Source organism: Paroedura picta, chromosome 3 (genome assembly GCF_049243985.1).
Source record: "Paroedura picta isolate Pp20150507F chromosome 3, Ppicta_v3.0, whole genome shotgun sequence".
Taxonomy (NCBI): domain Eukaryota; kingdom Metazoa; phylum Chordata; class Lepidosauria; order Squamata; family Gekkonidae; genus Paroedura; species Paroedura picta.
The window spans coordinates 82,432,480-82,447,791 of NC_135371.1; the positions used below are offsets into that span (position 1 = coordinate 82,432,480).

Below are 15,312 nucleotides of genomic sequence, written 5' to 3' on the forward strand. Positions count from 1 at the left end.
ACTGGTACTAAAAACATTCTGAACTTTCCGACTTTTTAACATATTAGAATGTAGCTTTCTTCCACCTAAACATTTCACTTTTTGTCTTTCTCTCCTCCAGAGGAGCTTTCTCTATTGTCAGGAGGTGTGTGAAGGTGTTATCAGGACAAGAGTATGCTGCCAAGATCATAAACACCAAGAAACTTTCAGCTCGAGGTAGGTGCTCTCTGGACTTACAGGACTACAAAATCCTGAGAAGGAATCTTTGAGCCTAGACCTCTTTGCTACCCTGACCAGTATTTAATTATAAACACTACTGTCTTATTCGCTCTGGGTGTTGCTCTTGTGATAATTAGTACATTACACTGTTACATATAGGGGGGAAAGCTGAGACATGTTTCTGTAACATTAGAATCATTACAACTCCCATATGCTAACTGAAGAGTTTTGTTTCATTATGAAAGGCAAAGTTCTTTCTAAAGCAAACCTTGTCATTTTAGTGTAGGGAGGTCATAGGAATCAACACAGTATTATCCACTTTACATAATGGCGGGCAGGGGGAAGAACAACCTTAGGCAGTGAACAATGAGCTATTTGAAGCTGGTATCTAGGAACGTATTTGTTCTGTCCTGCAGGGATAAGTGATCCCATACAAAAACAGAGCCAAAGTTTGTACCAACATTGGTCCTTTTCCCAGAACCTCTAACTACCCCACACTACTCCCAGGATGGCTTCTCCTGTCTCCTGCTGTTGGCCCCATTTCCATATCTCTTTCTTGTCTCTCAGGATATCATGGGCAGTTATTTATCTGTCTGGAAAATTTCTATGCCACCTCTCCAGGGAATCTGCCTGAGGCAGCTTACAAAACCATGCACAATAAAACATAAACATCAGAAAATCCATTAATTATTATCAGGCATTCAATAACCATCCAGAGCACAACAATTCTAAACACCACAGAGCAGCATAAAATGAGCCTTAAGCATTTCACAGGTTCAAAGGAAAGAAAGATTGTAAAATGATGTTTTAAAAAATCAATCCCTTAATCAAAAGCCTAGGTTAACAGAAATGTTGATTAGGTGGTCCTTTGCCTGTCGGAACAAATTTGGAGAAAATAAGCCAGAGTGAAAACAGTGGCAAGTCTCCATATTGAACGGTCTACTTCCTGAGCTACTTGGGAGCTTATTCCCAAATCACAATCTGTCAAATCATAATAGACTGTGCATTATAAAAACTACCCCTTTTTCTTTTGTCTCCTGCAATTCAATGACTGCTATCCACATGGCCCAAAATGGTGAATCAAGACTGAGATAGTAGCGTGACAACGTTTTTCACTTGTGCCCTTAGTGGAGTCAAGATGTGAACAAAATAGCTTTCAGTCACTCAGACAGCCTCTACCAGCCATTTAACTTCTAGCTAAAAGGGAGAAAACATTGGGTCATTCTGCACAATGACCAATGTTGCTAAATGCTTGCAGTATGCAGAAACGCTATATTTAATAGTGGAATTTCATGATTCCGCACACCTTTAATTCTAGTGGAATATTGAAGTCCCAGTAGTGGTCTATTCATTCCCCACAGGTTTCCAGTCTTGCCGGAATCATAACAAAGGAGGCGATATTGTTCCGCACTTCTTCCCACCCCTGGCCGTCAATCAAACAGAACAGCCAATGAACTGTTGTGTTCATGCTCCCGAAAAGCCCCTTTCCCTTTAAAAACTGTTTTTTAAAAACACCAGTAGCAATGAGTATTTGTTCATTCGATGTCTCAAGACCTTTTTCGCTGGCGTAGTAGCTGGCACTTAATCATTTACATGCTCTTCAAGTAAAAAAAAAAAAAATCCCCCTCATGGGCTGAAATAACGGGCAGTGTCAAACAGGGAGCTGTATTGTGCTTAGGAACTTTAAAGATAATTGCAGAAGGGAGCTTTGTTTTACTGTTAAGCACTTCTGAATTGCTTGTGGAGGGACTTCAGTCGGAGAAGCCTTGATTATTCGTTGCTTTCGCCGGTTTAAGGGGGGAAAAATAGCAATCGCATCTCCGGAAGCTCGGGGGCAAGAGCTAAGGAGGGACATTCTTTCTACCGCCATTTGGAGAACGCACATGTCTTTCGCTGATGTGTTGTGGCTTGTGCTCAGAAGTGTAGCGGTTTTTTCAGGGGAAATTCATTTTTCTGGATTTTCCCCTAAGCGCTATAAAATTCCGATTGTTGCTGGAGTTTGGCTGGAGTTTTAAGGTTTGTTTACGAAGCCACGCAGAACATTAAATTAATAGCATTTACAAAAGGTAAGACTTCGGCTACATTTAAGTTGTGCGGAATGGACCATTGTGTATGATAAATACAAGCGGCATCAGGTCTACACGTAAGAGACAGAAGTCATTATCCCACTCTTCAACAGTTATGATCCTGTTGACTTTGGTTTTCTAAATCATAGCAACTTTATAGCAGGAACTGATATTACTACAGTGATGAAGCTGCTGTCAGGTTTCAAGTATCCATATTCCTTCCTTCCCATAGTACAAAAGCCACTTATCTTTTTTTTGGGGGGGGGGGTTAAAGCAAACAGATAGATGCTTTCACATCAAAGGTCATATGTGACCCCCCAATGTTATTGTTACTAATGTGCTAAAGAAAGCAAGGAAGAAGTATTTGAAATGCAAATAAGCATTCTGGCTATTGTAAGCTTGACATTAAAAAAACAAACATATCTTTCCCCTAGGATTTGGCCATTTTAGAAAAATACACTAACGTGAATCCCCCAACCCCACTCACAAAATAAACCTTAGAAGAAAACTATTTGATGAGATTTCTTGGGGTTGTTGGAGAATATGAAGCATGTGCTGTAGTTTTAGTAGGAGTTCATAAACAGAGTCCCATTACTCACTTGGCTTCAAGTCTACTTCTTTGACCCAACAAACCTTAAAAACTTCACCGTTGCCCATGTGACTCCAGCCCATCCTTGCAGAAATCTTGCTTCGCTTTGCACTGCATCGCTCCTTTGGTCATCACTATCCCCAGATTTCTTCCCTCACATTTCCTGACGGAACTTGAAAGAAACTGCCAAAAGCTTTCATGTTTGCCAAGAGTCTCACTTTCCCCTCTTCTGCTGCCCTGAAGAAATTAAGTGTGCCAGAGAAATGGATGAAGGTGTTTGTTGTTGTTTCTCTGTGTGTACCTTCTAGGACAGACAAAAGAATATAGACTAGCAAAATAAATAAACCTATGAATATGTATTCTCCCACAGTACAACTGCTCTTAGAGATTTTTAGGGCCATTCCGCACTAGTTAAATAAAGTGAAATCCCTACTGTTTGTAAAAGCCATTTTTGGAGGCATTTTGCACAACATTGTGAACATCCAGCATAACATCCACCAACTGGCTGCCACATCCAAAGACATGTGCGATACCGAAGCAGCGAGATCTCCAGCTCCAGTGCCCGCCTTCAAGCTCGCCTCCCTCTCTCTTCACCCAGAATGGGGCTTTCTTTTTTTTTTTAAAGAAAAGAACTGCCTGTGGCAACGAATAGACTCAGGATACCAAGAGGGGTGGCAGTAAATAAAGCCCTATGCATCTATGAATAGAAATGAATAGATGTATAGACATTTAAACAGAGAACTTTTATTTAAAAATATAATTAACTGTGCACGTGTAGTTTTGGGGAAAAACAGAAGAAATCAGTTTGGCAGGTATTCACAGGTGCTCAATACGGACTGAGCAGACAGAGCACTCAGCTCACATCTGATTGGTACCTTTGAATGTGGTAAGTTTGACCATCAAATGTGTTTGCAGAGACCTTTGCAACATACCTAGGTTGACCTTGCCTGAGCTCCAGAGAACTGATCAGTCACAGCACAGAGCATTTTAGAGGGGGAGTTTCTATGGCAGTAGAATGTAACACTTTAGTGCCTGAGTTCTGATTATAAAGTGGGACAGTGCAATCTGCTACTGCTAGAAGTAGTAGATGTTCTTGTTAACAAGTACAGAACCTGCTGCTCACTACTATCCCAAAGGGGTTGCTTCAGTGTGCATGTACTCTCTTGTGCCTGCATTTCAGAATTCTGGAAGCAAAGCATATTTACAAGCAGTTTCCAGTGTGTTGGGGATCATGTGATATAATTCAGAGTGTCACCAGCTCTGCTGGGAGATATCTGGAGATTTGGGACGGGGAGGGGGGACCCTGAGGACAGTAGAGTTTGGGGAGGGGACCGACAGACTTTAACTGGGTATATTTCCACAGAGTCCACCTTCCAAGGGAGCCATTTTCTCTAGGTCAACTAGTTTCTGTCACCTAGAGGTTGTAATCCCAGGAGATCTCTGGCTTCTACCTGGAGGCTGGAAAGCCTTAAAAGGCCTCTGTTGGTATACTGAGGATCTGTTTTTGCCAGGAATGTTCCTGAATCATGCTAAACTTCTTTGCACACACACAGTGGCTGATTGTAGAATCTGACTGCTGACTGACAAAATCAAATTGTATTTTTCCAAAATATACCCAAATTTCTGAGGCTTACAGATTTTGCCTTTCCCTGCTGTTATCACACTTGGTTACTTAAGAGAGCAATGAGTTCATTCTGCTACCCTTATTTTCACCTGAGAACTGCAGTTATCACTTACTTTGCCTGTGAAACTGCTGTACACTCTGGTTGATTCTCTTGTTTTCTCAAGAATGATTTAACAAGGGGAGACAAGCTGGGGGGATCATGAGCCCATCACAGATGCTTTGCTAGTGCTTAAACTGATTATGTGTGGGCTCCTCCTCATACTAGAACAAGTCAGGATCAGAAAGTATGATTACTACATTCACAATGCTGTTATTGGCTGGCTCAGTGGTAAGAACTTGGAGTAATGAATTTTCTTCTGTTGAAATGTATTTTATATACTTGGATAGAAAGAAAGGGAAGTGTAAACCTTAATAATCTCCCTTTGTTCTGCCTCTTCTTTTAATTTGCATTTACTACTCTTTCCAGTTCCCTACAGGGGGAAAAATGAGTGGGTTTGACAAAGCGATAATTACTGGAGGAACATGATCAGTCTGTGTTATGCAATAAGATTAGCAAGTTTGCAGCGGTCTCTTTTGAACTTAAAATCTTATCACCCTCTAACAGCAAAGCCATGAAAGTCTGGTATGAAGCTCTCTCTAAATGCAGTTTGTGACATCATTATGTTAACTTTTAAAGGTAAAAGGTAAAGGTATCCCCTGTGCAAGCACCGAGTCATGCCTGACCCTTGGGATGATGCCCTCTAGCGTTTTCATGGCAGACTCAATATGGGGTGGTTTGCCAGTGCCTTCCCTGGTCAAATTTTACGTCATCCAAACATGCCATTTTCAATCAGGAATCACTCGCAGAGTTGTTTCCCACCAATCCGGGGAGAGGTTAATGTGTTTGGTAAACAACACATTTAATATTAGCGTTTATTATTAACTTATTACTGGTGGCTTCTTTTGGCCTTTCTCTTCATTCTCCCCCAACCATGGCTGTGGATAGAGATGGGAGATTCAACTTAGATAAGCTGAAAAGTACCTGAATCAATGCTGATTTGGGTACTTTTCAATCTATCTGAGCTGAACAGTACTTCCTCTGCATTAAAACGGTCCAAATCAGAGGTGGCCAAATTGTGATCTGGTGATTCAGCCACAATTCAGCCGTTTAAATGCATCTTCCCCATTTTCCCAGGTGGGGGTGGGAAAGGGCCTGTGAAGGTGGGTGTGGGAAAGTGCAGTGCACCAAACAGCTGATAAAGCCAGGCATGCCACCCACTTCCTTTAAATCCCTTCCCCTACCTTCACAGGCAGCTTTGCTTTGACTGACATTCCCCACAATACTTTACAGAGCCGGTGGTCTATCTATATATATAAAAATTGTTTGATAAGAGTATAAGGAATCAAGGGATCTCCAAAATGACCCTGAACACTCCCATAATTCCAGGAATAATAAATCCCCCCCCCTAACATTCAGGAGTGTTTTGAGTTTAGGAGAGACAAGCCATGGGGGAGGGAGGGAGGAAGCTGGCATCAACTTGTGGACTACCCTCATAAAAAATGATTGCCATATAAATTTTAAAGGGACCAAACATCACCAAACATTTGAGTTAGTTGTTGGGTATTTGGGTAGACCTGGCCTCTTGGAGACAAACACTGTGGGCCATTCCGCACGAGTTCAAACTAGCAGAAGGCTTGCAAATGGTAAACACTACTCTGCATGACGTCGCACACAATCTGCAACAGTCCTGCTACACTAGCGCTAAAATCGCTTCGTAGCGATTTCCAGTGAATCCAGAAAAGTAGATTCACCCTCAGAAAATCGCGACACTCCTGCCAGCAATCTGCAACACTAGCGAAAAAGACCTATGCGTTCTTAATGTGGCGGCTGCAACAAAGTCCCTCCCCCTGGCTCTCTCCTCCGAACTTCCGGCAAAGCGATCACCATTTTTTCCCCCTTGGAGCGAGCGGGGAAAGCAACGAACCAGTGAGGCTTCATTCACCCAGCGAGGCTCCTCCGGCTACAGTCCCTCCACAGAAGTGCTTTAAAGCTCCCCTAAGTCCCCAAGCACAACACAGCCCCCTGTTTGCAAGTTCCTTTTATTTTCGGCCGAAAATCGCACCCGTGCAGGGAAGGGATTTTTTTTTCACTCGGGGGAGTGCGGTAACGATGAATCGCCAGCTCACATGCCAGCTAGATGGGTCTCTCTGTTGCAACGAATCAACACATATTCGTTACAACGTGTGTGTGTTTTTGTTTTTTTTAACTGTGCTTAAAGGGAAAGGGGCTTTTCCGGAGCATGATAACAACTGCCCATTGGCTGTTGGTTTGATTGACGGCCAGGGGCAGCAACAAGCACAGAAAAAATTGCTTCCTTTCTAACGATTCCTGCGAGACCGAAAACCTGTGGGGAATGAATGAAACGCTACTGGATTCCACTACAAGTGCAGGTATATGGAACGCCGAGATTCCACTATTTAAAATAGCATTTCCGCTTTGTGAAAGCAATTGGCAACATTGGTCCGTGTGCGGAAAGACCCTGTGACTCATTACATTACATGGCATGTGAGCTTCAGGCTTCCAGGAAAATTGGCTATTGGAAATCCAGAAGCCAGGACTTTGAAATAAAATTTTAGCCCTTTAATATTAAAATTTGCAAGCCACACCCTGACTTGCTTAATGTTAACTTATACTAATTGTCCTCGTAAACCAGCTGTGCTTTTACAAAGAATTTAAATCACTCTGAACCAGGTTTATGAGGACACTTACTTGATTTTTTTTGTGATACAATTATTCTACAAATGAAATATATGTAATATATTCAAATATAAAAGAAGTGGCCCACAGAAACTGTAGTGACACTAGGATTCTTATGGTTGAGGTTGAAGCAGACATAGAGATACAGGAGTCATTGGCCCTTTCTGCTCTCAAACTTTTCTCCACATTTTGAAAGTGGTTGATGCAGATTGGCTTACTTCTGATAGCTCCACTCAGAGCCCTTTTATTCTTCATTTCCCCCTGTGTTTTGGGAGTAAAATGTGCCACATCACAAAATGTGTAGAATGTGGGGATTATTTGGGAGGGTTTTTTGGAAATGTTGCTTTGAATAAAGTTCCAGGTGGGTGAGTATATGTTAACATGAAGGCAGGTCCTCAAGTTGTTTCAAGTACCATCCCACATCCTGTGCAAAACTAGAATCCATTTTATCCACTTAATTTCTATTATTATTCTGTCCCCCAGACAGAATAGCATTATTATTCTCTGTGCAATCAACTGCACTGCTGAATTTTTTTTAGGTGTGACTATTGAAAATGCTCAAGGTGGCATGACAGTGAGGTGGGAAGCCTATGCCTGAGCTCACTGCCCATGTCTGGAAGCACGGAAAGACATTACAAGGAGCTCTATCCTTTGCAGAAGATTTCAGAGTGGTTGTGGGAAGCATCGTTGATAAGAATCTGATAAAAACAGTGGGAAGTCTAGTAGGAAAAGCTCTGATCAAACTAAGTAGGAAGCAACCTCCCTCCCAGATTTTGTTCTTTTATGCTGAGATTTTAGTCCTCCTCACCTTTGTTCCTTCAAACATTTTCCCCAGCGCCTTCACTGCCAGTCCCCCCATCCTCCCCCACTGGCTTCATTTTTGAAGCGAAGCCTGGGAGGCAAACGAGGGAGGAAGGGAGGGAGGCAGCTGCCTGAAAGAACTGAGGCGGAGAGGGAAGAATTTTTTGTTTTCCAAAGGGAGAAAATGACTCCATTACATTTTGATTAATAATTTTTAGAGGCTGCCTAGTCAATTACTTTCTCGCTGGGATTTAAGACTAGTGTTTGACTCATAATGCTATATTTCCCCCATTTCTGGGGAAGAAAAAAAAGGAATAGAGTTTCAAAACAGGTGGGATGGAGAACCACAAGGATTTAAGGGTCTGCTGAAATGGAGTACAGATAGAAGAATCTCTTACTTCAGTTTCAGAAAATAAGACCCAGCCTGAAACTGATCAGTAAGGATGGTCCGACCATGCTGAGCAATGTCAGTTGTGGAGGAGGGAACTAATCTGACGGAATCCTTATGCTTTTGAATTAAAGTCAGATTCTGGGTAGGGGGGGTCACCACAAATGGGGTCTTAAATAAGCCAGAGAAAACAGAGAAAAGGGTGAAGTGAGGCATGAAGTGATGCAGAAGGAAATTTTAATCCACAGTGAACTTTATGTAAAATGTGACAGGGGAGCAGAACACCAAAAATAAATTGAGGGAAGTACAACTGCCAGTGAAACGGCCAGTGAAAAAAGGCCATTGTGAGCCAGGTCCATAATTTACTCAACTATAAAGAATCTTCTAACCCTCTTCACTTCAAACTATTACAACCTCTGGTTCCTGCTTATTTGCACCAAAGTAAGAGAACTAAAGAGCCTCTTGTGGCGCAGAGTGGTAAGGCAGCAGGCATGCTATCTGAAGCTCTGCCCATGAGGCTGGGAGTTCAATCCCAGCAGCCGGCTCAAGGTCGACTCAGCCTTCCATCCTTCCGAGGGCGGTAAAATGAGTACCCAGCTTGCTGGGGGGTAAGCGGTAATTACTGGGGAAGGCACTGGCAAACCACCCCGTATTGAGTCTGGCATGAAAACGCCAGAGGGCGTCACCCCAAGGGTCAGACATGACCTGGTGCTTGCACAGGGGATACCTTTACCTTTTTTACCTTTAAGAGAACTAAATATTCCCTCTTGCACATTATTTTTAACAATCTCAAACCCTTCTTCCCCAGTGGTTTCACAACATTTGTGGGAGATGGGAACCAGAAAGGGAAATGCTCCTCCTCCCGTTCTGAGGTATGAGCTGTGATATGGGATGGATGGCATGTGATGCCATCAATGCATAGTGGATGGTTCCTTTAATTTATCATATTCCCCTATCTATTCTAAGATAGCCATGGTAACAAAGATTCAAACAGGGAGGCTTGGTGGTCTTTGAAAAGAGGGAGGAGTTCCACGAGCCTTCTAAAACAGTAGCCTGTAACCCTCCCCACCCCATCAGAGCACTCAATTTAACAACAGTTTAAAACCCAGCTGTAGGAGACTTAAATAGTATTTTTCCAGTCCACAGTCTGTTGTGCTTCTAGAATCAGACTGCAAACCAATTTGGAAAAATGGCTGATTACTTCTTTGCATTAAATGCTCTCTCTCAATGTAGGGCCTTTATACTAGCTCATACTCCCTTCTAAAGTTCTACTTGGAAGGTACCATCATATTCCTTTGCATGAGAGGTTTGTCCATGTGGTATGGGCTTGCCTAATACAATGCAGCATATAACTTTAGAGTGCCCACTTCACAAAGTATCCCAACAGAAATTTCTCTTAACCATCCTGCAGAACAAGAATAATGAAAACAAGGGAATGTGTACCAGCTTTTCTTAAATGACAATGACCCTGATACTACAAATGTAGTTACCAAATATTTAGAGGATGCTATTAAGGTTATTCCAAATTGCTTTCTTAAAATTTTGTTATTTTATAGTGTTTGATGCTGTGCTTTTATATCCATAGGAATATCCCTTACATGCCATTAAAGGTTTTGATTGATTGACTGAAATGGTTCTAAGCAGAACTCAGGAACAAGTAGTGTGATAATGAACATTTTTTGGCATGAAAGGGAAATGATGTAGAGACGTTCCTAGACAATTTCCCAGTGCCTATGTCTTTTATGCCAGTTCACAGGTGTAGACAACCCTTTTAAAAAAGTATTATCTTCCTTTTTTTGAGTTATGTCATAAGGTAGCAAGTGAAATATGCTTACATGATGATTTCAGTGTAATCAGTTGAGGCTAATGTGCTTCATTAGCTCATTTTTTCTTCCATAACATCATTCACATAGCCAAGTATTCTCTGGCACATTATAAGAGGACTGTTATAAGAGGAGATGTATTGGAGTCTGCCATGAAAACGCTGGAGGGCGTCACCCCAAGGGTCAGACATGACTCGGTGCTTGCACAAGGGATACCTTTACCTTTATTGGGGAGTGGAGATGGCATCATGAGGCAGGCAGTGGGATGCAGGAGAAACTCTTCAACCAGAAGGAATGGATTTGCCACTAAAACAAATAGTGCTAGATAAACTGATACTGGAGAAGAGCACGGGTTGAGGGAGCATAGCCAGCTGAAGGTAGAAAGCGTGTTTGTATGCCTGCCATAAATGATGGACTGAAAGGGGCCCAAATTATATGTTCACTATTGTCTGCCTGCTAGTTTAAAACATCTAGGAAAGGCGTGTGAAATATCAACCAAGGGCAATTATTCCAGGTTGAGGAGTTGGTGCATCTTTGTTTTTAAAATTTAGCCTGAAGGAATGACATCAGAGTTTATCTAGCAATATGAAGCCAATATAGTTGTAACCAGATATAGCAATCACTCAGGGTACAAAATATATTCCTTCTAGCACCAAAGGCAAGGAGGTCCAAGGGTACACGGGTCCTGACATGTTGATGGGGTCATTTCTCAAAGGGCTCCAGGTGCCTACCTTGTGATCTGAGACACTGTTTCTTGTCTCTGATCTGCTTCCTCCCTGATCTGGCCTTTCTGGATGCAGCTGTAGGCACACTTTGAAGGAAAGAGCTATGGCTCAGGGGAAGAGCTTGTGCTTTGCATGCAAGAGGTCCCAGGTTCAATCCCCTGCATCTCTAGTTTAAAAGATCAAGTAAGAGGAAATGTGAAAGAGCTCACTCCGAGACTCTGGAGAGCTACTGACAGTATGAGTTGACAGTCCTGAATAGACTAATGATCTGATTCAATTTAAGGCAGCTTCATGTGTATTCATGCTTCCTCAATACTTTGCCTTCAAGGAGAGTAAATGGATTTGTGCTAAGTACCTGATACAGTATTGCCCTGTCCCTTGAACAGGTGTCTGTTTTGTTGGAACATGACTTCCATAAATGTCGCTTTAAAACTTGTTCTGGAGGAAATGTAGCCTATAAATGTTGTAAAGAAATGTAGACATAGATGGAAAGGTTATATCTTTTAGGCACACAAATATTTCCCTAGTTGTAAGACAAGAAGCCAAACAGGACAATCCATTTTTTTTGTCATTAAATTGAATATGGAACGCATGTTCTTGTCTCTTTGCCCCCTTATCATTTCACTTGTATAATAGAAAAATTATACTTGAGCGGTAATACTAAATTCCAGAGGGACTATTGACTTTGTAGAATTTCTCTTGATTTCACAACTCCATTGATGTTCCATTTTGTAGCCTTTATCAGTAATTATGTTGGATTGTCTGTACCATGTTCTCATATTCATGGTAAAGCATAATAACTAAAAAAAGAGGCTAGAATGATAAGGGCTAGATTGACTCAAGGATTTCAAGCAGTCATTTTCCCATTGTCTCTTAAGTTATTTCAAACAGCTTTGCCTTTCAAGAATGTATTTCAGAAAATATGTTAGAAAGTGATTGTAGAGACTGGGACAATCTCCCTCCCTAAAAGAGTCCCACTTATTAGCATTAGTTGAAGAAATTAAAATTTTATTGGATTCAGTTGAAGGAATCCAAATAAGCAAACATTTCTGCAATAGCAACGATGCCTTTATCGGTTGATCATGATCAAGGAAAGTATCTGTCTTTACAAGACACTGATCCTGTAATCCAACTTGAATACTCACAGCCAGTGTTCCATCACATGGAGACATTAACGTGTATGCAACAGAACCATACCACTAAAGAGTCTACAGAGGCTTTTATCCAGTCATCACAAGGCTCTTTGTCCTCCAGGTCGATTGGCCTCAGTTAAGTTTGCCAACCTCAAGGTAGGGCTCTGAGATCTTCTGGAATTACAACTGATCACCAAACCAATTAGATCAGTCCCCCTGGAGAGAATGGCTGCTTTGGTTCATGCACTGTATGGTATTATAGCCCACTGATGCACATCCCCTGCTCAAACCACTCCCTCTCCCAGGCTTCACCTCAAAATTTTCAGGAATTTCCTAATGCAGAGCTGGCAAACTTTGTGACTTTTACCCATTCTCCCCCGGATCAGAGGACATCTGCAAGGATGGGTTTTCCCTTTGGCTTCTCAGGGAGGCAGGGGTTAATTAAAACATCCTCCTTCACTTCCTGTCCTGTGTGCAGCCTCTCATTCCCCAGTCTTTCCCCTGCCTCGAGATAGGGAGACAGCATCTCTGCTACTTTCGTTTCTATAAATCCTTTTCTCTCAACTATTCTAGCCTTCTTTCTTTCCACCCACCCTTCCCTTCTCCCCTCACCTCCAACTTCATTGTTTGTTATTCAGATTAGCGGGTAACGATTGCCTGGAGGGAAGATTAGTGAGAGCAGTAGGAGAAGGCCTGCTAGTGGCTTTTTGGCAGCAAAGACCTGCAGCAGCCATTTTGAGAGCCTTATTCATTGCAGCTAAGCTCCTTTCGTCCCTGATTGAGTCCTTCTGGGACAACGAAGATTTCCTCTCAGCAGACGAGATTCAGGCTCCCTTAGGGGCTTTGGAAAGAGAGGCAAGGGACTCGATGAGCGCTGTCCCCACCTGGGGCCGCTCTGACTGAGGCAAAGAAAGCCCAGAAAAGAGAGAGGGGGGAAATTCAGCTGCCCCCCCCCCAAAAAAAAAACCCCACCTCAGGTGAGGGCAGCTCTTCTTCCTCCAGGGCTTCTTATAAATAGCCGGACCAGCCTGACGGTCATAAAAAGAGCACAGCACAAGATGATTTGAGGAGAGCTCCTGCAGCACCAGATCCTGCTGTGTCTCCAGAAGACACTGTGGACAACCATCCAGCGGTTCACGGGAGTCAGGGGGATAAAAACCCTTTCAGTGATGAAATGTTACTGTCTTTTGTAAAACCATGAGACAAAAAATTGGATAGCATTTCTGAAGCGGGAGGCTCCCCACATTACTCAACTAGCTCTTATGGGCGAGAGTATAATATTGGCTGTGGCCATGAGTGTTCCCATAATTGGCCCACAAAGCTGGCAGAAAGAGGGGGTCCTGTGCATCCGTGCGTTATGACTCCTCTGATAGTGCACAAACCCCTTTAACTCAGATTTTATTTTAGGTGGAGAAATCACTGAGGAAGTATCTTTTCCAGATGAATTAACTGATGGTTACCAATACATGTTAGCCATAGCCATGGCAGCAGTCAATTTAATACAATCTGAGGAACCTGATACACAGGCAAGCCAAACTAAAAAGAGCAGGGCAGCTGTGGATGTAGACGACTTCTACCCTACTGCAGAGACTGCCCAAAATTGCACCCTCTCCCTCTATTTTTTCCCAAAAAATGAGATCAGAGTTAAAAAATAAACAAAAACCTTTAATTAACAATCAATTTCATTTATTTATTAAAAGTCTTTGCAATCTTCACAAATATGGTGAAGAAGTACTTCAGGTCTCTTCCGTCGATGTCCCTGTGGTGGCCATTCAATCTCCAGGTGTAGTCTCTTAGGCTGGAGAGGGAAACATTAGAGATCCAATGGGACTCCGCAGAGCGCATGAGGCAATGGCAATGACGGCAAGAGCAGTAACAATAACTTCTATCCTGAACGGGGCAGCTATTGTGTGGGCAAGAAACTTGAGACAGCAGTTGCCAGCTGACAGCACCAGGGTTCTTGAAGGAGTCAATAGACTCTTAAAGACTGCTTCCTTCATAGCAGATACAACTCTGGGCAGCATGATATTTAATTCCAGGGCCATGAGGTCCACAGCTGCAGCAAGCAGGTTTCTTTGGCTAAAAGCATGGCCTTCAGAGGTTAAAAAAAAAACAATCTTTCATGGCAGCCTATCCCTTTGTGGGAAATCTTCTATTTGGAGAGTCCCCTGGTTCCTTATGCATGCAAGCTACCCTGCAGCACCTATGCCAAGACAACTGCAGAGGAGTGTGGTCACACTTCCAAAGGGGGCAAAGAAGAGGCAACTTCTGCCCTAGATGAAACAGGGGCACAGGTAACAGAAATGACAAGCTAGATAAAGGACAGCTCCCAGCCCAGAGCATGACTGCAGACCAGCTGTGGGAGGTCGCCAGGCATTATTCAAAGAAAAATTGGATAATTCCATAGGTAGACAACTGGGAAATCAAAACTGTGGAACGAGGTTACAGGATAGAATTCAAGTACATTCCACCAAATAGATTTTGATCTGTGTAATAGATCATCTTCTCTCCATCCAGGCAATCGGAGTAGTTCCCATTTCAGAGCGCTCTGCTGAAATGTACTCTTCTTCTTCCAGTTCCAAAACCAAATGTGGATTGGAGCACAATCCAGGACCTGAGGTTCACAAACAGGTACATCAAGCTAAAAACAAAAAACAAAAGCTTTTTGCATGGAAACGCTCTGCTCCTTTACAGAATCCCTTCAGGACGCAGAGTTCCTAAACTCTTTTGGACCTCACCGAGGCATACATTCATGTGCCCATCTACCTACCACATCACAGGTTACCTTGTCCTGCAGAGGGAAGATCACTACCAGTATTGAGCCATCCTGTTCAGCCTTGTGACTGCACCTAGTGTTTTCTCTAAGCTATTGGTCACCCAAATTCTGATCTTCAGGACATCAGGAATGCACTTGAATCCGTATCTCTACAACGTTCTTGTGAGATTGAGTACTTGAGCCAGCTCACAGAGCAGCATGTCACAGGTGCTGAAGACCTTACAGGACGTTGGTTCCCTGGTCAACATGGGTATCTTTACACAAACACAGTCAGTTATCCACTTGCGGGTAATCATAAATACACTATAAAAGAAGTTCTTCCAGAGAAAAAGTTCCTCAAAATGCAGAACTTCATCTGATGATGAAGCTGATGATGAAGAAGAAGCGCATGTCACTGCTGACTCTGGAAAATGCACAGTGGTGAATACAGAGACCTTTAGTGGGGTAAATGG

At 42.7% G+C, this 15,312-nt stretch overlaps 1 protein-coding gene across 3 annotated transcripts in view; it reads left to right on the forward strand.

Moving 5' to 3' along the window:
- The window catches only part of CAMK2A (calcium/calmodulin dependent protein kinase II alpha), a 258,280-nt gene that overhangs the window by 25,733 nt on the left and 217,235 nt on the right, over nucleotides 1–15,312 (forward strand). For all 3 annotated transcript variants that reach the window (XM_077326579.1, XM_077326581.1, XM_077326580.1), the window contains exon 2: nucleotides 101–195. In XM_077326579.1, the coding sequence (XP_077182694.1) occupies nucleotides 101–195 (95 nt within the window). The remainder of the gene's footprint in view (nucleotides 1–100; nucleotides 196–15,312) is intronic.